Below are 22,325 nucleotides of genomic sequence, written 5' to 3'. Positions count from 1 at the left end.
TAACTGAGGTGCAGGGCGATGGGAGTGATGGCATGGTGTAGGCATAGGAAGGCACACAGCAGTGCAGACAGACTTTATTAGTGATATCAGTACAGCAGAGGTGCCCACAGACCAGTGGGGAAGGGACCCATGACTAGACCAGTCCCCTCCCTTCTGTCCTTGCTGGGCCCTAGGAGGATGAGACCTGGCCTGGACCAGCTCCTCCTGCTCCACCTGAAACACACGGGGATGGAGAGCCTGGGGCTGGCCTTGCTTCCTGCTCCTCTTGTCATCACTCCAGTGTTACCACTTTCCTTGAAGGGATTAGATTTCTCCCTCCCCAGGCCCTAGGCAGGGAACCCCAGCTACTGGGGAGGGGCAGCTCTGGGGGGGGGGCCTGAGGCCTAGGAATAGCCTCTATGGCCCCTCCCTGCCCCATACCCGTTAGTTCCCAGGGGCCCGACACAAGCAGGTGGAGGGAGGGTGGGGGCTTCTTCATGGGGTATGGGCCCCTAACCGTTTGGGCTTAAGAGAGCCCCACAGCGACTGAACACCCCTGCGGACAGTCCAGCCTACACGCCGGGCAACAGACTCAGCAGGGGGTGCTGGGAGGCAGGAGGTGGAGGCCTGCGAGCGGGCATCCAGACACTTCTGGTAGCGAAGCTGCAGAGAGGCATGTGGTGCAGTCACTCTCCAGCCTGCCCCATGTGGGGCACACCCCCACCCCCACCCCCCCCACCGCCCTATGGGCTTACCATGCACGCGGCCTGCACAGCCTCCGAGAGGCTGGCAGCATTGGGCTCGCACCAGAACATGTGGCAGCAAAAGGAGGCTGGGCCGGCAGCCATGATGAATGCAAACGTGTGGACATCTCTGCCCACAGCCAGGAAGGAGAGGAAGCGCACCCGACATTCCCCCAGCACTGCCTCTGTCTGGAGGAGGGAACTCAGTCAAACAGGAATGCCCTCTAGCCCCTGTGTTCCACTGAGGCACATCTATCTTATTGGCAGCTCTTCCCCTCACCCCCAGTCCCCTTCCCTCCATGGCAAGGCACAGCCATGCCTTCTCCTCCCCTAGCTCTTTACCTGCTGGTGCAAGATGGTAAGGGTAGCAGGGGCCACGCTGACGTGACTTGGGGTCCACTGCTCACGGCTGCTAGAGGAGAGGACTGACTCCAGAGCCCCGTTAATGACGTCCACCCCTAGAAGATATGGACAAAACATGACACCACTGAGGGAAGGGAGGAGCTACCCCAGCTTTACCCAAGACCTTCCAGTTCTGCCCAGGCAAGCCCAGGGCCTTCGCTCACCCCCACTTCACCAGCCCACAGAGCCCCTGGGGCTCTCTTCTTTGGCTTCTGTGACTTGACACTTTGCTGCTGTTTTTCTATCTTGAATCCTAGACTTGGCTTTCTTCACTGACTCTGCCTCTTCCTCCAGCCTCCTAAGCTGACTGACCCCTCAAAGTTCTGACCTCCCCAAATCTTGCTCTCTCAGTGCTTAGCACATTCAGCTGAGCACTGAGCTCCCTGCTCATGTCAGACCACCCTGCTTCATGTCATAACAATGACTCCCGAATCAACCCCTACAAGCCAGTCCTCTCCCAAGACCTACTCTTTTTTTTTTAAGATATCCACTTGTACTCTGCGAAGTCATTACAGTGTGTTTTCTCATTTGTGCCCGAACAATCTCACAATAGATTATTTAGTTGCCATTTTAAAGATAAGGAAACTGAAGCTTAGAGAGATCAGGTAATACTCCACAGGCCATATTGAGGAATGAGGAGCTGAACGCAGGCACTCTGATTCCAGAGCTTGGGTTCTTAGCTATACCTTTCTGCTACCTCTTTTTCTATACTTCTAGTTTTTGGAACGATATAGAAGAGCTTTCAGAATCTTAGTTCTACTCAGGTATGTCTATAATGTACTCCAGGGCCAAGGAACCCAAGGTTCCTGACTTTTAGATCAATCAACTTTCCCTTATAACACAAGTCTCCACCTCAAACTGCTGTTAAACATTCTGCTCACGCATCCCACTTTTGCTTGCACTCAGCAGCGAACCAAGACAGGCACACATGACATGGCAAGGCATGGGTTCTAGTCCCTGATCTGCTCATGAACTGGCTATGTCACCTACTGTGTCTTCACACAATGCCAACACAAAAAGCATATGCCTCTGCGGTCCACTCCCGGACTCTCCACCCCTTCGAGTGCCCCGCAGCTCCCATGAGAAGCAGACTATGTGGACCTTTTGTGGACAAAGGACACCGCAGAAGACAAATGTCTTCCTTGAAAGTCCTCCCCCATCTTGGCCTTGCTCATCTTACATCTGGCTGGATCAAGGCCAAAGTTCTATCCCAGGCATGCAAGTCCTCCAAAAACTGGCCTCATCTGAGCTGTCAAGACTCATATTTTACTGCTCCCTGAGCTTCAAATGATTTTCGTAGCATCTATTAACATCTAGTCTTGGCAAGTGGCCTGCTAGGCAGATGGGGAATACAAAACAAGAAAAGAGATGCCCTCAAGGGACACAGACTGCAGCTGAGGGAAAAGCCTCTGTCTGGATTCTGAGAAACTCTGGATTCTCATCCTTCGGGGCTCCAGGGCTCCACTCAAGTCCTACCTGGGAAGCCTTCCTACTGCAGGGCAGGGAGTGGACAGCTCTGAGGCAACTCTTACCACAACATCTTGTAACTGCTGGAAAACCTTTATCCACACTGGGCTGTGGCCATCTCAAGAACAGAGACCGAGTTTAACTCATCCCTATGTCTGCAGTCCTAACACAGGGTTTATCTGCTGAAGGAACTTTAGACACATGAGCAAGTCACCCTCAAGGTGGCATGGGCAAATACACCCAAATGAATAAAACCAAATGACACAGGAGTCCACAGAAAGATGACAACACAGACAGGAGTGGATGAGCCAGGTTAGATTGCCAAGGGCTTCAAAAGCCAGGCAGAGGGGTGTGATGTTTATGACATTTAGGCCAGGGCCATAGGGAGTCTCAATGCTCATGGGTGTGGGAGGGACATCAAAGTCAAACTGCTGAATAGATGAGGCTGTGGGGGTGGAGTCTGGCCTCAGTGTCTTGGGAGGTTTCACAGAGAAGTAGCTAAAGCGGTAGAACAACATGGTCTAGAAATAGGCTGTTAGAAAGGCTGTCATATTTGGTAACAACCCAGGACTGAGAACTATACCCTGACCTCTAGCTTCACATTCCCAATCCCCCTTATCCTGCTGTGCCTTTTTTTTTTTTCTTTCATATCAGTTGTTGCTGTAACACACTAGCCTTACTTATTTTACTGTCTGTCTCTCCTTGCTAGAATGTAAGCTATATGAAGGCAGGAATCTTTGTCAGTTTTGTTCACTAATGTATGCCAAGAACCTGGAGTAGCGCCTGCACTCAATCATTTGCTGAATGAATGAATCATCAATGAATGAATACTGCAGCTTCAGGAGGGGCTGGTGTTATGAAAGGTTAAAAAGGGAATGAAATAAGGGAACTCAGAGCAGACCCATGGAGCTGATGGGGTAGTCAGGGCTGCAGGCAGCTGATCTGGCACAGTGAGGACCTGTGTAAGGTGGCAGATGGAAAGAAGCAGATACAGGAGTATGAGTAACAACTAGAAGAGCCAACAAGGGCTTAGAAGTTCAGAGTAAAGAGGAGGGAACAAAAACAAAGTTGTAGGGGTCAGCCAAGCCTCCCCTCTCTCCCTGAGCATGCTTTTCTCACTTCCAGCTCCAAGACTTTGGTGGCACCATTGAACCCAACTGAAATACCCATTCCTCTCTGCAAATCTGAGCCTTCCCTCGAAATCCCAATTCAATCCCCACCTTTTCAAAGAAGGGTTCTCTCTTTGAATATAATGTTTTGGTCATTAAAGTCAGCATGTTATGAGGGAAAGAGAAGAGAATTGAAGATGACCAGGGTTTGAGACCTAGGTCTACCTTTCCTGGCGATGTCATCTGAGGCAAGTCTCATTCATTCACTAGTTTGTTTATTTATTCATTCACCAAACATTTCTTGAGCTCCTCCTAAATGTTTTTGGTTGGCATAATATCTGACCACTCCTTGAAGCAAGCAGCCTTTTCCTTCCTCCCATTGCTCCCCTGCTCTCATGGTCCTTGGCAATTTCACCCCCTCCCATCCATTAAATTTTGGAGGGCCTCAAGACTAGGCCTAGCCTTATTCTCCTCTCACTTCAGGCTGCCCACACTTTCCAGGGTCAGGAGTCATGCCACTCCACCCCCATGGCTCTGATTACCTCTGTAACCCAATGATACCTACACTTCTGTCTCCAGCCCAGATTTCTCCTCTCAGCTCCAGACCTGCAAATCCAACTTGACTTCCCCACTCAGATTTCCCAAAGGCACCTAAAATTCAGCAAATTCAGCATGCCCAAAACTGAACTCACCAAAACTATACCAAAACTGGCCTCTTCCAGCGTCTGCCACCTTTGGAGAATGGCACTACTACCCAGCAGGCCTAAAAGCTAAGAACCCAGGAGTCATCCTTAATGCCTCTGTTCCTTACCCCACGTTCAACCTATCACCAAGACCTGTTGACTTTAATCATCTAATCCTCTCTTGAACTCACATACTCCTCTTCAGCTCCGCCACTGTCCAAGATCCTCCCATTACTGGCCACGCTACTGAAGATCCTCCTGACGGAGCTCCCATATACACCCCTACCTCCACCCACTTAACATCCTCCTATGGTATGGCCAAAGTGAGCTTTACAAAATTCAAATCTGATTAAGTCAAGTACACTCCTGAAGACTCTCTGATAGCTCCTTGCTGCCCCAGGATGAAGAATACATCATTAACGTAGCCTATGAGGTTCCTGAAAGTCTGACCACTGCCCAGATTTTAGTCTCATCTTGCACCACTGGCCTTCTTTCTTCCTTCGAAGTACCAAAGTGCCCCCCACTATGACCCTTGCACACACTGTTCACTCTGCCTGGAATGATCTTTCCCTGTCCTGCTTCTACGTCCATCCCACTTTACCACATTCATTTCTATTCATTATTTTTCATCTTAGCTCAATGTCACTTTCACAGGGATGTCTTTTCTGACCACCCAGACCAGTTCCTCTTTTACATCTTACTACTTTCTTTTAATGAATCACTCGGTTATAATTATAGATTTATTTGTGTGATTATGTGATTAATTTCCTGTTTTTTCCTACTGTAACCTCTATGAAAGCAGGACTGTGGCCATTGTTCTCCCAGTGCCTAGCACGGGTCCTGGCACATGGTAGGCTTTAAAGTGAATGAACAAATAAATGACAGATACCATGAAAATGCTAGGAATATAACAACTAACCCGATAGTCTCTACCCTTGTTTCCATATCTATAAACAGGTGCTATCGTGACCCCAACCTCATTGGATTATCAAGAACTACATGACATAATAAAAGGAACTGCTTTGCAACAATAAAGGGTGTGACAATTATCCTCACTGCTTCCTTCTCTAGATGCTCCCAGCCCACAGCTGGTGCCGTAATACGGAACACAGCTCTAGGCTGCTGCCTGATGTCTCCAGTCAGCTAACACCTGCCTCCCAACCCAACCAAAGCTTTTCCACGGGATACAGGAGTGGGGTCTCCCTCTGTGCCTGGTCAGCAGCAGTCACATGGCTGACACTCAGTACAGGCATGCTGACTGCTGTTACAGGCAGAACACAGAGTGTAGCTGGGACAGAGGTACAGACAGGTGGGATGCATTTTGAAGGACAGGGAAACATCAAGTATGAGGAAAGTCTGGCAGAAGAAGCACTGGAAGGCAGAGGGTGAGTGCAGAGCTTTGGGATTGAGGTGGTGGTCCCTGGGTGAAGAACACACATACCAACAGGTTTAGCGACAGGCACGTTCCCCAGGTAATAGACTTGGAACTTCTGTACCAACTCATTCTTAGGTGCGGGGAATTCCACTGTGGGAAAGAAGAAGAGGGTCAATTGTGATGGCAGACCTTGCTCACTCCCAGTCCCCACCAGCAGGGCATAAGCTGGACACTTGCCCAGCCTAGGCACCACCTCCTTCCTTTCCCCTGCCTCCCTTTAACCAAAGTCCTCCACTTATTTGAGTATTCAGTCTCCACGTGTTCATTTTTCTATCATGTCTGGCCAGGAGCTTGTGCCTCTTCTTGGGTCACCCACTGCAGCTAACAAAGGTGGGCTGGACCTGGTGGAGTTTTGACACTGACCTTGGAAAGGGACATCCACGAGTTTAGAGTGGTCCAGAGAGAGTCCATTTACCAAGCAGCGGGCATTGCGCCGTTCAGCCATGATCTGAGGAAAGCAGGAATGGAGGGAGGAGTGAGGTAGGGTCTATTAGAGCTTCATGGCCCTGGAGACCCCAGCCCCACTCAGTTACCCCACCCACACCCCTGCAGAGCAAAGGTGCAGCTATTCCAGGGAGCAGAGGGGGCCGTGCCTTAGAGCAGATCTCATGCAGGCTGGTGGCGATGTTCTTGGCGGGTGCCTCACAGCGAAACACGTGGCACTTGAGCATCTGGGTCAGCTTATCGCGAGCTACGTAGGCAAAGTCCCTGTTGGGGGAGGGGGACCTCAGTGTCTCCCAGCACCACCCAGTGCGGAGCCTGGCCCCCACCCCACCCACATCCTCCCAGCCCATCACAGCTCCTCCAGGGCTTCTGCCCCCAGATGGTGTCCTGTAGGCGCTGCCTTCCAGAGGGAGGGTGGACAAGCAGGCATGCTGAGGTGGGGGTAAGGGTCGAGCACAGCAGGGAGGTGGGGCAGGGCAGAAGAGAGGAGCTTGGGTGCTTGGAGGTGTCTGGTCCAGGTGTGGGAGGGGCATGGTCAAGCCAAACAGGCATAATACCTCTCTCTGGGTCCGGCAGCACAAGAGAGGTAAAGAACAGGGTTAGAGAGGAGTACTCTGACTGCTGGATGAGCCCCCAACCCGGAGTCCCAGGCCCTGCTCCCACCTGCCACTGTCCCGCCCGACGCCCCACACGCGGATGCTGACGATGGGCTGGGCATGCAGCAGTGCCTGGCTCTGTGGCTCCACCAGCTTCAGCGTCTCGTCCTCCAGCTGTAGCAGCAGATCCTTTCCCTGCAGGGCCGGGAGCAGGCACTCAGTGGCACCCCCGCTGAACAGGCAGCTGATCTCTGCCACCTCCAGCTCAGGGGACATTAGCCACTGCCCTGTGACCCCTGCTCTGGCAACAGACCACCCACCCTGTGGGCCTCGCCCTAGTCAAGGTCGCATGTCATCTCTCAATTGACTCCTTTTATCAACCTCCTCGCTGTTGTGTCCGCGGTCCCAGAGTCATTCATCCATCCCACAGCACTGCCACTGGGGTGGGCCCACCCCCTCGCACCCCCAGCCCTCTCCTGGGCAGGTCGGGTCTCCCACCTGTCACCATCTATCCCCTTCACACTCCCATGGCACCACCACCCCGGTGGCTCAGGGCCTCACCTCCCCCCAGCCCCCAGACATGGGGTCATGCAGATTGTTTTTGTGGTACGAGAGCTGACGGATGCAATTGTTGACTGCCACACTGCTACGTCCAGGGGCCAGCTCCTCCTCGGTCATCTCCACCCAGCCGAGGGAGCGCACGGCGAAACACTGCCAGGCACAGAAGAGGGGCAGGAGGGAGAGGGTCTGAGCTAAAACTGCAGGAGCCACCAGCACAGGACACAGAGGACTTCCCAACTCAGAAGGTGGCAGGAGGGAGGGCGTTCTGAACTAAGACTGAGAGGCTCCCCAAACAGAATGCGGTTAGGGAGAGGGAGATCCCAGAGGAGACCCCATTAGTACAAGGAAGCCAAGCCTAGAAGGGCCTCCAACCAGGCTGCTAGGCTGGCTGAGTTAAAAACTGAAGCACCTCTAGCTGAGACACAAGGTCTCTGTGCTGAGAATGGAAGAACTAACTCAGGAACTGGGAGTAGCACTGAGACCAGAGGCACCCCCAGAGCACAACACAAGGGGCTGCCCTGCACCCAGAGGGGCCCCACCCTGCAGAACGGGAGTTGGTCTTCAACAAACCTTGATCCCTGGGTTGACATTCCGTTGGGGAAGCTTCTCCTCCTCTTGGGGCAATGGCTCTGGGCTGAAGGCAGATGGTAACATTTGGTACAGGGCCCCCATACGTTGAGCTGTCCCCAGGCCCTTCCAAATAGTTCCATCCCACTGCCAACCCACTGCATCTGGTGACTCACCTGAGGCTCTGAGTTGGGAAGGGCAATGTTCCCTCCTCGGAGTCCTTCAGTCCCAACTCCATTGGGGCCTCCTCAGTGGGTTCATCCTTGGGAAGGGGATTGAGGAATCAGGACTAAAATGATGCCCCTTCTCCAGCTACTCCCATGGTAAAGCCAGGTCCCCTCACCCACCTTCCAGAACTCTCCATCCTCAAAGCCTTCTCCATGGGCAAAGCCTGTCCAGGTGAGCTAAGAGAAGGGATGGGGGCAGTGAGTGGATGGCTCATCCTGCTGTAGCAGCATACCCCCTCCACCCCTGGTCAAAAAACAACAGGCCTGGGAGCCTCACCTGGGACTCCTCTTGGGGGCTGCTCCCCTGTGAGGGGGAGGCCTGGCCAGGGGGTTCCCACTGGGTAGTTCCCGTCGGGATGTGCCAGTAGTAGGTCCCTGAGGTGTCCTGGACCCTCATCCATCCAGCCGGCAGGTCGGAATCCGTCTCGAAGGCGTTGGGGTTCCAGAAGGAATCTACCAGGTGGGAGGCTTGGTGAGGGTCAGCCCCAACAAGCAGACAGCACGTGCCTGTGCCCAACCCCCTCCCTGAGACCCCATGGTTGAGAGAGGCACTGGGGGCAGGGCTACAGCACAACATGGTTCCTGCTTCCTCCTAGAGCGTACAGTCTGGAGTCACCACATGGGGGGCCACCAGTAGGGGGCACGGCTCCTGGGCCCTGCTACTGTCTAATGTGGCCACATGTGGGGAAGAAGAAAGGCAGGAAGGAAAGAAGGAAAGAAGGGAGGTTGGGTGACCCCAATTAACCTCCTTATACATATCTACATCTCAGCATGCAGGAAGGTGAACACAACAGCTCCATACATGTGCACACAGACGTACAACATATATCAGCCTTACCACACACCTGTGCAGCCACAAACACCAGTGTGTGCAATACACAGAAAATGCCAGCACAGACGGCAAGTATCACTTACAGGTGCACACGTGTGCTGGGGCAAACACACACTAAGTCCAGCCGTACACTCATGCAGCCACCACAGACAGAGGTGGGTGCCCATACAGCTATATATACCAGCCCCTGCCACACAGATGTGCAACACCACACCACAATGACCCTGGACACACGTATGGGTACCACACATATAGGTGAACATATACTCAGACACATGACATACGGCAACCCCTGCCACATGTGTGCAGACACCACAGATGTTCACATCCTGACCCTTGCCACACAGATGCAGGCAAACATGTCATGTACATGCACACGTACTGCACATCTGTGACATACACCCTTGTCTGCCGGCAAAGCCACACCACCCCATCGCTGTAACCCACTCTGCTCTCCCTGCCAGCCCCGCCCCACATCATGCCAAGCCTCACCTGGGCTGCTGTCCTGCAGGATGATGGCCAGGAAAAAGTCCTGGGAGAACATGGCGCTCATTCTCAGCCCCTCCTGCCTCCACCCTCCCTCCTCACAGCCCCTCCAGCCCAGCCAGCTGGGCTCACAGCCTGGTGCTGGGCTGCAGAGAAAAGCTCATCCCGCCCCCTTCTCACCAGGGCACAGCGTCTGCCAGGCAAGATCCTCCCCCGCCTGGAACTCACTAGGGAGGGGCCAGGACCACCACGCTGGGGAACCTCCTCGGGGTGGGGATGGGAGGAGGAAGGGGGTGCTCATGAGACCCCAGCCCCTCCTGCTCATACCTCTTCTTTTTCACCCTGGCTCCCCTCCCCCAGTCCTGAACCTCCATCCCACCGTCCAGAGGTCACGTCAGTGTTATAGTCAAGCCCAGTCTTAGGGACACGAGGAGACTCAGCCCCTGGGAATACCCCAGATGCCTGGGGCCCTGCCAAGCCTACAGCTCTCAGCATAAACAGGGTGTGGCTTCAAGGCCTTCAGGGATCCCTCCCCTGCCCAGAACCTGCCCAGCAGTTTGAACCCAAGGGTGGACCCTGAGGGCCTGGGCTCCAGCAAGCTTGAGGCTGGGCTTGGGGCTTCCCAGCACCACCCCCCCTCACCTGCCAGGGCCCAGCTAGGCTGCAGCGTCTCCTCGGCAACCGCAGCACCAGGACCGGCTGGGAGCGCCCAGGCTGCTGACGTGCTTCCCGTTGCCAGGGAAACCAGGAATCCTGACTGGTCCAAGAGGCAGCACTGAGGGACAGGCAGTCCCAAGACCCAGGCTGCTGGGCAACCAGACACACAGGGGCTGGGAGTGGGCGTGGTTACGCCAAGGTGGCTGCACACCTGCTGTGAGAGTTATTCAGGCAAGGTGCCTCACCGCCTCCGCTTGCAAATGAGGTGGGCCCACAGACACCCAACGGGAGGGGTTCTTCTTGGCCATCCAGCTTCTAGCAGTCGTCACTGCCTCTCCTATCACCTGCCCCCACCTCAGACCCTCAGGAATAAGGTCTCCAGTGGGCACCCGACACTGGCAGAGGCTCAGGGAAGGCCTGCTTTCCCCCAGACACCCTCCATTGCTTTCAGGGCTCTCCTGCCCAGACCTTCCAGGGACACCACACCCAGGGCCTCTGGGCCCTCCACAGCCACAGCCTGCTTCATGAGGGTCAGACACTTTTGGAATCTGGGACCAGCCCACCATCTCCTGACTGAGTCACACTCACTAATCCATCTGCCATCCCTGTCAGCCTGTACTTCAAAGAGCTTCATCCTTCCGACCAGTCCTGGAGGGGCAGTTCCTCCCCCCGTGACCATCTGGGATGGCCTTCTGGAGCTTGGCACGTCTCCCATCAAGCACCAGCCCACCTGGGCCTTTGCTTCCACATGCATGCACTTATTCCGGAATACACACCTTCACTCCGCATTGATTCATGCAGGCAGTCACACATGAAATGCTCATGTATCATTCCTTCCTTCATTCATTCATCTTTGAATGCCTCAGCGGCTGAGCTAGGTGTACTCATTTGCTGAGGAATCAGTGATTCACTTAATCCTCTCCCACCCACGTCACTACCACAGTCCAGGCTACTAGCATTTTTCTACCTGGATCATTGCAACAGTGTCTTAACTGGTCTCGTTCATCCGCGTCTAGTCTCCTCCAATCTGGGCTGCACACTACAGTCCAAATTATTCTTCTGAGATGCTAGACTAATCAAGTTACTCTCCAGTTTAATCCTCTTAATTGTTTTCTCATTGCCCTCAGGTTAAAATCAAAATTCCTCCCCAGGTTTTAAGTACTGTCATGCACCTCCAACTGTCTGCCTCTCAGCTATCTCTGGCCACTCCCCACCCCCCTTCTTTCTCTCCTCCCTCCCCACCTCTGCGTTGGGACATATCCCTATCCCCTCCTAGCCCAGCCTCCCCTAAATCTTCACCTTGCTATCACCCACTCCTCCTTCAGACATCAGTATACAGGTGGCCACTTCTCAAAACTGACACACTGCCCTCTCCCCCACCACATATACAGGCAGGGTCAGGGACCCCTCCTGCACCTCCCCTGTCCCACAGCTCATTGCAATGACCATAACAACCTGTTTCTTTCTCTCTCTCCTCACCAGGCTGTGAGGGCCATGAGGTTAAGAACATCTTTCCCCCACAGTATACATCTCCAGCATTTTAGGACAAGGCTTGGTACAGAGTAGTAAAGTTCATTCATTCACCATTCATTCCTTTAATTCACACATTCATGCATTTGCAAGCAATCAAGAACTTGTGGAGATCCTAGGATAAGAAGGAGAAAATAATTTTTGCTCAATTCTGGCCTCATTCCCATAGGAGCCCAAACCTTCTCTATGGCCCTCATGGTTATAGGAACACAGTCACAAAAGTGTAAGCAGTCACTTGGCCCCTCCCCTGGGCTGGCCCCACACCTCTATGCACCTGGTCTCCACCAGTGCATGATCTTTGAGAATCCTCTCTACACTCCTAAGCCCTTGCTGAGGCCACTGCCCATGCCCAGCATACCACTCCCAGTTCATCAGTAGTTCTGTCCTCCTACTCCCAGAATTAGGCGCAGCCACCACAGTGACCACCCAGGGGCCACTGAGCAACCAGGCCTCTATCTGGCTGCTGACTCACACCCCTCAGGACTGCAAACTAGCAACCTGCAACCTGCAGACTGATGCAAGCCTCAGACAGATTTTATGTGGCCTGTACAATGCTTTTAAAACAAACAGTTGCTAAAGTTTAGAAATTAAGATATTTGACATCAATATCTAGTTTTCAGTTTCCCTTGAACTGGCTCCATTGAGACTACATTTTCCCCAACCCCAATCTCAAAAATAACCAGCTAGAGTGGACCAGGGTCTGTTCCCTTTAAAGGGAGTCAAGGCAATGACCATGAAAGGCCATTAACAGCACAAGAAGAGAGTAATCAGACTTCGCCTTTGGTAGCAGTATTCAATACCACCTACAAGTTCTTGCACAAACAAAACACAAAAACCCTGAAATCTGAATCTGATCATGGCTCTAGAACTAACTATCAATTTATAGGAAATCCTGGAAGAGGAACATGTTAAATACCACTACAGGGAGAGAGTATGAAAAATTCCAGACCATGTAGAAAACCCAGGACAAACAACATAATTCTTCAGTTAAAGAAAAAAAAATTGCAAGCAAAAAATATAAAGAGAAAGAGTTGGAGGTGGAACTTATAGATTAAAAGAAACTTTAAGTAAAAGACATATCAACCAATTCACACACACAAACATTGACTGGATATTTGATGATATTAAGGAATTATTGTTAACCTTTTGTAGGTACCATAATGGTATTGTGGTGTTTTTTGTTTTGTTTTAAAGAGCTTTATCTTTTAGAAATGCACACATAAACATTTACAAATGAAAGTATTTGCCTGAAAATAACCTAGGCTGGGGCCCAGGGGTGGGTGAGGGCGTACGTGCAGCAAGATCAGCTTTGTATTGATGATTGCTGAAACTGTGTCATGGGTAAATCAGGCTCATCATTCTGTTCTCTCTACCTTTGTATACGTTTGATAATGCTCATAATAAGTTTTTTGAAAGGGGATAGTGTGCAGTCCCAGGCTCATCAAACCACCTGCTCCCTACAAAGGTCCACAGTGTGGGGTGTGGGTATGGTGTCTTCAACCTGAGGATGGGAGTCTTTCCTGATCTTGATTTATGCTCCCAGGAACTCCAGGGCTATAGCCACAGCCCATTATCTTTGCTCTTTGCTCTCTAGCTCTGTCTGTGTTTCTACATGACATTAGCAAATTTGGAGACTCAATTTATTTAAATGGGACACATTTAATGACCAATCCTTGGAATCCTAACATCCATTCTCCTCCCACCCCCGCCAAGAAGCATATGTCTCTTTTTTGTCTGTTTTCTAACTTTTAGTCAATATCTTATTCCTGACAAAATTGTATCCTTGTCAGTGTGGTGCTCTGCACAGGGCATGTTGATCATAAAAGCACACGACATCCCCAGTTTTTCCAGACAGACCTGGCTGGCGGGAAGGTGCTGGCTGCTCCCTCCAGACCTGGCCTGTTAAAACAGGGCAGACTGTCCCAAGTGCACCTCAGTGCATCGTGCCATGTGCATTGGTGGCAATGTAACACGGGGGCCACGAGCCTGGGCTCAGACCTAGTTTAGATCTCAGTTCTATTGTGATGTCAGACTGTCTGTGACCTTGAGAAAGCTACTAAACCTCCCAGGTCTCTTTTCTGTCATCTGTAATATGGACATAATAACAGCATCTACCTCACAGCATTATTGTGAGGATTAAATCCAAAACCACTGAGCAGAGGGCCCGTTACCTAGTAAGTGCCCAATAAACAACTAGGCCACATACCAACCATGAGGGCATGCACAAAGGACTGATCCACCCATCAGGGCATGCAAGCTGGGAGACCTACCAGACTGCCCAAGCACTCCGAATGAGAAGGCCTGGGCATGGCCTGCTATGGACTGAGGACATAATTAGCTCTGCAGCTCCTAGCAGGCTGGTGCTGGCCTCTGTGTGGAGAGGCCTGACCTCTGCCTTGATGCCCTCCCACACGCCCATGTCAAGCTCCACCAGGTACCTGTGTCTTCCGGGGAGCCATAGGAGGGGCTGCCCTGAGATAAGGTAGCCCAGCTTGAGTCCTCGTCACTGGCTGCACTGTTCCGCATGCCAAACAGGAGGCTGGCACTCTTGCTGTGTTCCCGGGGGCCATCTGTAAGGGCCTGGGGCCCTGGCGGGACCGCTACACTCTCCAGGGGCTCTGGAAGCCCTGGCGGAGAAGACAAGTCCTCCTCCTCATCATCATCATCCTCATCCTCATCATCCTCTTCAGCCTCCCCTGCCGCCTTCTCCTCGCCATCATCTGGCCCCTGCTCTTGGGTGCTGATGATTAGGCCGGGTCCTCGAAGCCCCCGGTTCGCCGCGTTGTGGGCTGAGAGCTCCAGCTCAGAGTACAGGTGTATCAGGCCTTTGGGGCCCAAGGGTGCCATCTCAGGTTCCTGGCTGGCCTCCTCTGCCAGTGTCAAGGTCACGTTGCGATTCTGGTCACGGTGCGCTGTGGCGGCCCGCCGGAGCTGGTTCTGGCCCTCCTTTAGCCACTTGGCATTGGCGGGGCCTGGCTCAGGCCCACCACCCTCCCCCATGGCGCTGCGCAGGTCCTTGGGTCCCACAGCTGTGGCCTGCAGCTTGGCGTTGAGTAGCTGGTTGTGGGCAGCGTGCAGGGGCAGGGGTAGGCTCAGTGCGGGCCCTCCGTGGCTGTTGGCGTTAATGGCCGACTGGCTCAGTGACGATGGAACAGACATGGCCTTGGCAGTTCCTGCAGGGTAGGGAGGAGAGATGCTGTTGAGTCTCTGGGCCAGGACAGCAGCCTCCCTGCTTCTGTCCCAGGGCTACGCCCTGCGTCTCCTCATCTCCCCATGAGCTACTTTCCTTCAAGAATGACAGAGCTCAACTTCTGTCCCGGCACCATCACCCCCATCACAGCCTGCCCCATCCCCAAATCCCCAGCTCTGAGTTTTCTGGGATGGCACAGCTGGTGCCTGCTGTGCCCTCGCTCCCACCAGCAGAGCCTCCGCACAATGGCTCTCTGTGCATCCCCACCCCCAGCTCATCCAACTGGGGCACACTGTGCCAGGGACACCGCTAGCACAGGACTGGCTCATGAGTTTCGGACACTGGATGCTGACCGCCCTTTCCTCCTGCCACACTGCCTTCCCCGAGCCCCGCCACTGTGAGCCCCCTAGACTGTGTCCCTATCACCGTAAAGCACTGAACTCAACCAGCCCGCAAGCCCACCCTACACGACTGTGAGGACAGGAGGGAACCAGCTGTAGAGCCAGCCCCTCAGGGCATGGCACTGGGAAGGCGGGTCACAGAAGAAGGCCTCTCGGCTCCAATTCACACCTCCTTTGGCCAGCTGAAGCTACATTTGGTGATCATTTCTATGAAGCCACTTCCCTCCAGCACCAGTATCCCTGCCAGCCCTCTCGAGGCCCCATCCTGGGTCACTGCAGGAACCTTTGATCTAGACCCTGCAGCCCTTCAGGCCTTTGCCCAAATGTCCCCTCCTCGGGGAGGCCTTCCCTGCACACCCATTTTAAAATTGCACGCTACCATGGCCCCTCCTCAGCAATCCCCAAACTCTTTCCAAGCACGTTTCATCATCTGACAAGCTCATTTATTATTTACCTTGTCTAATTATTGTCTCCTCATTTATAATTTCCATGTTAGTGAAGATTTTGCCCTTTTTTTCATACAGCATGCCCAGTGCCTAGCATAGTCCTGGCACAGAACAGGAACTCAACAAATATTGTTGAATGAAAGTATGACGCTTCCCCACCCCTGCCCACCCCCATCTCCTCCAGACCCCATTTGGCTTCTCCTCTGCCAGTGCCAAAAGACACTGGTTACAGTACTGTGCCTCCACCATGGCTCACAGCACCCTGACCAAGCACCAGCTGCCCTCCAGGTCCAAAGATCTCCTGTTCCGAGATGATGGCCCACCCCTCCTGGCCCCCGGCCTCCCTCCTCACAAGCCCTGCGTGGGTCACTTCCTCCACAGTGATTTGAGCTCTTCTTACCCTTCCATCCCACACCCAGGGATCACCCTCAGGCCAGACCCATCCTCCTCACTCTCCCTGACCTTCCACCACTCTGCAGCTCCCATACTGAGTCCCACCACGAACTCCCCCAGACAGCCCTACTGTATTACTCTCTCCTTCCCTCCCGATATCTCACTCAGAGTTCTCTCTTCCTGCCCCGCCCTTTTCCACCCCCCACAATTCTCCCTCATTGATTGCCTCAAAGAACCCTGCAGTGTTTTTTTTCTGACTCCTACTGCACAGCCTTCTCCTTGAGAAAGTTCCCTGTCTCCCTGTTTCCCCACTAAGGAATTCTTGCTCTCCCTGACTCCCCACTGCCCTAGTTTTCTGAGCACAGGTGCTACGGGCTGCCTGAGCACCCCTCCCCCAATCTCTCCAGGTGTGGCGCATGGTCCCGAGGCAGGAGCCACAGCTCACCTCTCTGTCGTTTCTAGCTCCTCAGACCCAAGCACAATGCTATGCGTACATCTATAAAGTGAAAAATGGTTTCTGTCCACGTGTCTGCCCCACGTGTAATTGCTGGTCTGCTCAGTATGGCTTTTCACCTGGCCAATGAGAACACTCATGGTCATTGGAATAAATGAAGAAAAAAATAGACAGCTCTGCCTCCACCCAGAACCACAGTAATCTTCCAAAAATGGAAACCAGATTGTGTCACTCTGGTTCAAAAAATTAGAGGGCTCACTGCTGCCTTTAGGATGACGTCTGAGCTCCTTAGCAGAACACCCAAGAGCCCCCTCAAGTTGACCCCTATGACCTCTCAGGCCTCCTCCCACTTCCTGCCTCTTTTTACCTTCTGCTCCAGCCACATGAACATGCAGTGTGCCTTATTCTGGAACACGTCACAGACTCTTACAGTCCTGGCTCTTTGTTTACATGCTCCCTCGGCTTGAAATCCTGTCTCCCTTTGTGAGAACCTCTGCTTGTGTTTCAAAACTAGGCTCAGTGGTCACAGCTCTTAAGCAGTCTTTCCTGTTCTCTCCCTCCTTTGTGTCTCACGACACCCAACACCACATTCTATCAGGACATCTGAGACCATGACTTATTTAATTTCACATTCCCATTTCCAAGGAGAGTGTGCTGTGCGCCTGCCACAGAGTGGGCCGTCGTGTGGAAGGAAAGGAAGGATGGAGGGGACAGACATGGGGTGGGAGGAACCAGGAACGAGGAATCTCGAAACCGGCCCGGAATAGATACCAAGGCTGTGTGGCCCCGTGGGCTGGGGATGGGCAAAGGGAGTGTTAGGGAGGGTGCTGGAGAATGAAGGGTCCCTGAGAGGGAAGCAAGATGGGGCAGGAGTCCTGGAAAGGTGAGGGCTTAGTTCTAGGAAGAGGAAGGGAGGGAGTTAACCTAAACCAACATCCTGGCTCAGAGACGGTTCAACAGTGGCATCTCCATGAGTCTCAGGAGGTGGAAGACCCCATGACTCTGCCAAGCTCAGAGGAACTTAGGGGTGGTGAGCCCTTCTCTGAAGCAGTGGTGTATGGAGCCAGGCTTCTCAGAGGTCAGGCCAGGACCAACTTCCTTAGCACCGAGAGGCATGCTCTGAGAAGGGCATACACACTGTGAGGCTGGGACAGTGAAGAGCCAGGCTGACTTCAATGCAGCCCTGCCAATCTGGTCACCTAGGGCAGAAAGCACAGGAGGAGAAACGGGGAAGTTCTCCTGTAAGTGCTGAAGCCTGAGCATGAAGCTGGAAGAAGTGTGGTCTCCAACACCTCACTTTTTGAGGTCAAAAAGATGACTGACCAGCTGCCCAATTTCTTCAAGAAGGAATACCATCCAACTCTCACTCTCACTGGGGTTATCCATACCTGGAGCATCTCAAAGGATGCCAAGAGCCGAATGGGTTCTCACTCAAGGCAGGGAGCTGGGCAGGGCCTGCAAGGCAGGAAATGCCACTAATCCTGAAAAAGCTGATATCAGATCACAGAGTGAGGTGGTGAGTCTTGCTCAAAGTCAGGGGTCTCCTAACTTGACAGCTTACTATATGCCAGGCATTGTGCTAGGCACAGGGGAGAGTGATGAATAATAAAGAAACTATTCTTCCCCTCAAGGAGCTCACAGTCTAAGGGGAAAACAGTCATTGAACAACTCATTACAATGCAGTGTCATGCCAACAGTGCCTGGCACCAATAAGCACTCCCTATTTTTTGAATGAATGGTTGAATATTATGATGGGAGAAGAACGGAGGATTACAAGAGCCTGGGGATTACTCTAGCCCAGAATCACTGAAGGTCTGCCTGAGAATGGAGCACAACTCTCCTTGCACCACTCCTCTCAGGGAATGATCCCCTCTCCTAATTCACAGAGGAAAGGGAAGCCATCAGTTGGACAACATCCTCAAACATAGAAACTTAGTAACTTCCAGCACCTAGCTTTTTCTCTCCTTCTTCCTAAAACCAATTGCTTCACCTGTAATTTGAATACCTCCTGACATGCCTTTTCAGGAATTTTACACCACTGTTTATCTATTTTCTCTTCCATGTAACCAACTCCTCCTTCTCAATAGGATACACTATCTCTCCACTTGAAAACAAAACATTTATTCACCTGACACTCCTCCAGAGCCACTCACTGCTCCATCTCCTTCCTCCCCCACAGGCAAACTTCTTGAAAGAATTGTCTCTACTCCATGTTGCCATTTCCTCACCTCCCACTCACTCCTCAACCCTTTCTAAACCAGCTTCCACTCCCAGCACGACTCAGTAACAGCTCCCACTGAGGTCAACACAACCCCTGTGTCATTTAACCCAACAGACTCTTACAGTCTTCATCTTGTTTGGCCTCTCAGCAGCATTCAACTCCATCAATCTCTCATCCAGCTTTCACCCGGGGCTTCCACACTCTACATTTCCTGGATTTCTTCCTACACTTCTGGTTACTGTTTCTTGGCTTCTTCAACTTTGCCGGCTCATCGTCCTCTATCAGCCATTGCATGCTGGAGTTTCTCAAGGCTTATTCTTAAGCCCTTGTCTCCTCATCCTATATTCAATACAGGTGTTCATTCATGCCCACAGCTTCAGTTACTACCTATACTCTGATGATTTCCAAATTTATGTCTCCATTTCAGACCCCACATCTGAGGTCCCAATATGCACATCCAACTTTCTACTCCACATCTGCACATGCGTGCCTCAAAGGCCTCTCAAACTAATATGCCCACTCGTGTTTCTCACTCCCACCCCATAACTGGTCCTCTTTCAGGATCCTGACTTGTGGAATGATATGACCACCCATTCTGTTGTGCACACCAGAATCCTTGATATGTCCTTCTCCTTCATTCCTGATATTCAGTATTGACCATTTTCTCTCCAAGAAAATTTCTGGACTTCATCTACTCTCCACATCCATTACCATCAGCAATCTACACCAAGGGCAAAGACCTTAAGACCAAAATTGTTAACACAGGCTAAACCGCCCCGCTCAGTCTGGGCCTGCCTTGGTCTCCTTATCCTCAGCTTCAGCCACTCTGCCCTCCATCCTCAGTGGCCTTGTTTTGATTCCTCGAAGACATCATGTACTCCCCCTACAATGTGTTATTTCCCTTCTGACCGGGACCTTCTTCCCTTACTCTCTCAGCCTAATTAACTCCTACTCATCCTTCACATCTTAGACCAAATGTCATATTTCCAGAGAAGGCATCCTTGACCCTCTCTCGGTATCCCTCTGACCAGTTTAGCTGCACCATATAGCTTTCCTTTGTGATATTTATCACATTGTTTGATGTTATTCTTATTAGATTTCCCTCCTAGACTGTCAGCTCTATGGGGACAAGTACCCAGTATAATTTGATCAGAATTATATCTTCAATATCTAAAGCAGTACCTGGTATATATTAGGGCTCAAATCATATTTGCTGAATGAATGAGTCATCAGATGCATTTTTTTTAAAAATACAGGCTCTCCCTCTGTCACCCAGGCTGGAGTGCAGTGGTGCAATCAGAGCTCACTGCAGCTTCAAACTCCTAGGCTCAAATGATCTTCCTGCCTCAGTCTCCCAAGTAGCTAGGACTACAGGAGCATGCCACCACACCTTGCTAATTTTTTTTAGAGAGATGAGATCTTGCTATGATGCCCAGGCTGGACTTGAACTCCTGGCCTCAAGCAATCCTCTAGCCTTGGCCTCCCAAACTGCTGGGATTACAGTTGTGAGCTACCATGCCCAGACAGATAGATGCATTTTTTAAAGGATCACTCTGTGTGCTGCATTGAGAATAGTTAAGGGGAGGTAGGCAAGAGAGTGTGCTATCAGAGCAGTCAAGGAAAAAAGGGTGGTGGCCCAGATTAAGTTTGATGGCAGTGGGGACAAAGTGATACAAATGGATTTAAGAAATATTTAGGTAGCAGACATGACAGAACTTGGTGAAATTAGATGCAGAGGGTGAGGGAGAAAGGTTAATCTCAAATCTTTCCCAGAATTCCAGCTTGGGTAACTGACTGGAAAGTAGCTATTTCTGAGATTTGATGGAAGAACAGATTTGGAAGTAGTATAGAGAAGAAACCAGGGAAGGTAATTCAGTTTGAGATCTGCATATTTGGAATTCCTGCTGGTCTTCCAAGGGGATGTCAAAAGGACAGCTGGATGTAAGTCTGGTTTTCAGGAAAGAAGTCTGGGCCAGATATAAAAATTTGGAAATCATTAGCATATATATGAAATTTGAAGCCTTGGGAGTGAATAAAACACCTGGGGAGAAAGGGCAGAATTGGAGAAGACAGCTCAGGACAGAACCAAGAGCCCCACCAGCATCTAAACAGAGAAAAAGGAGGAAGCAAATGAGATCGAGAGGGAGCAGACAATGCCCTAGGAGAGAAACCAGGGAAATGCTTCAAGGAGAGTGAATTGACATACACCACCGAACACTACTAAAAGGTAAAGGGGATAAAGGAAAGTGTCCACTGGAGTTTGCCACACCGAGGTCTCCGGTGACCTTGGTCTGGGCAGTTCAGTGGGTGTCAGGAACAGAAGACAGAGTGGAGTGGTTTTAAGAATGAATGGGAAGTAAGGAAATGAAGACAGCAAGTATAGACAAGGTTTTGACTTTGAAGGGTGGAGAGAGCTAGGACTATAGCTGGAGGGGCTCAGAATGCAAGAGACACACGGGCAGATTCAAAACAGGTTCCGAATAACCTCTGAATTGGCTCTGGGAAAGCTGCTCTTAATGGGTGCTAGGCCTCCAGCCGAGCTGGGGACACAGCCGCCCCAGGGCACACCCCTCGGTCACTGAGGGCAAAAGCAGGTAGCCTGACAGATTCCAAGCCTGGGACCCCTGCTGGCACCTGTCCAGCCTGCCTCCCCACCCCACCCTGCAGCCCTTCGAGGCCCTTGACCTCCCCTCCCCCATCCCCACCGCCCCTCGCCTCGCGTCCTCTATACTCGCCCCCTAGTCATCGGGAGGGGCAGGAGGTAAAGATCTGGGGAGGGGGCGGTGTGAGGACCTAAGTGGACCCTGCGAGGGGGGACAGAAGGGTGGTCTGAAGGCGCGCGGCGGGAGGGCGGCCCGGGGATGGGGCCTGGCCGGGGGACCCCAGGCCGTCGCGGGGAAGGGGCTGCAGGGTCCTCCCGCTGCTGGAGGTCGGGATCCAGCCACCGGGACTGAGCCCGGGCAGGGACAGCTCCTACCTGCGCGGCGAGGCCCCAGGCCCAGATGGCGGAGGTGGCTCAGGCTGCGGGGCTCGGGCTCCGCCGCGGCTTCTCCATCACAACATCCCCCGCCCAGGAGCGCGCGGGCCGCGGGGCCGCGCCCCGAGCGGCGGAGGCGCGCGCGGAGGCCGGAGAGGCGCGCCATCTTGGGGCGGGCGCGGGCGCGCGAGCCGCTGCGGGGCGCCGCTTGCCGCAGCTCGCTCGGGGCCGCACCCTCCAGGGGCCCTCGGCTAGCCCCGCGGCCCGACCTCCTTCACCAGCGGACATCACGCACCCGGGTGACCCTGCCCCGCCGGCACCGCTCCACTACGCTGCCACAGACTCACCCTGAGCGCCCCGCGGGGCGACGCGCGGACCAGGCTGGAGCGCGAGCCTGCAGCCCGCTCCGCTCCTGCGGCGGCGCTGCCTGACGTCTGGCGGGGAGGCTGTGAGGGCACCCGCTGGTGATAACAACAGCTCGTATTTATTGACCGCCTGTACCGTGTCAGGCTCTGCGTTAAAACA

At 52.7% G+C, this 22,325-nt stretch overlaps 1 protein-coding gene across 3 annotated transcripts; it reads right to left on the bottom strand.

The window, feature by feature from the left end:
* Positions 1–58: 58 nt before the first annotated feature.
* Positions 59–21,933, bottom strand: APBB1 (amyloid beta precursor protein binding family B member 1). Of its 3 annotated transcripts, none has more exons than XM_012786550.2 (14): positions 21,801–21,933; positions 14,157–14,891; positions 8,491–8,666; positions 8,334–8,390; positions 8,163–8,248; positions 7,990–8,053; positions 7,420–7,569; positions 6,926–7,053; positions 6,412–6,526; positions 6,182–6,266; positions 5,825–5,908; positions 1,065–1,180; positions 735–911; positions 59–642 (listed from the first exon to the last, which is right to left on the bottom strand). In XM_012786550.2, exons 2-14 carry the CDS (start codon positions 14,875–14,877, stop codon positions 475–477), a joined length of 2,127 nt encoding a protein of 708 aa, XP_012642004.1. In that variant the 5' UTR covers positions 14,878–14,891; positions 21,801–21,933; the 3' UTR covers positions 59–474. The 3 variants fall into 3 exon arrangements, with proteins under 3 accessions (XP_012642004.1, XP_075858340.1, XP_012642006.1); XM_076002225.1 differs by lacking the exons at positions 14,157–14,891; positions 21,801–21,933 and adding exons at positions 9,538–9,577; positions 10,174–10,220; XM_012786552.3 differs by lacking the exons at positions 14,157–14,891; positions 21,801–21,933 and adding an exon at positions 9,538–9,727.
* Between the last annotated feature and the right edge of the window lie 392 nt (positions 21,934–22,325).

This window comes from Microcebus murinus, chromosome 4 (assembly GCF_040939455.1).
Source record: "Microcebus murinus isolate Inina chromosome 4, M.murinus_Inina_mat1.0, whole genome shotgun sequence".
Taxonomy (NCBI): Eukaryota; Metazoa; Chordata; class Mammalia; order Primates; family Cheirogaleidae; genus Microcebus; species Microcebus murinus.
The sequence above is the reverse complement of the archived record's forward strand: the minus strand, read 5'-3'. Positions and strand labels throughout refer to the sequence as shown.

What these genes read in the sequence shown, in the direction of transcription:
- APBB1 (XM_012786550.2), bottom strand. Translation starts at nt 14,877, where the DNA reads ATGTCTGTTCCATCGTCACTGAGCCAGTCGGCCATTAACGCCAACAGC. An exon ending in CGTGGATGTCCCTTTCCAAG is followed by an intron (nt 5,909 to 6,181) that starts GTCAGTGTCAAA and finishes TCTTTCCCACAG; the next exon opens with TGGAATTCCCCGCACCTAAG. An exon ending in CTGTGCAGGCCGCGTGCATG is followed by an intron (nt 643 to 734) that starts GTAAGCCCATAG and finishes GCCTCTCTGCAG; the next exon opens with CTTCGCTACCAGAAGTGTCT.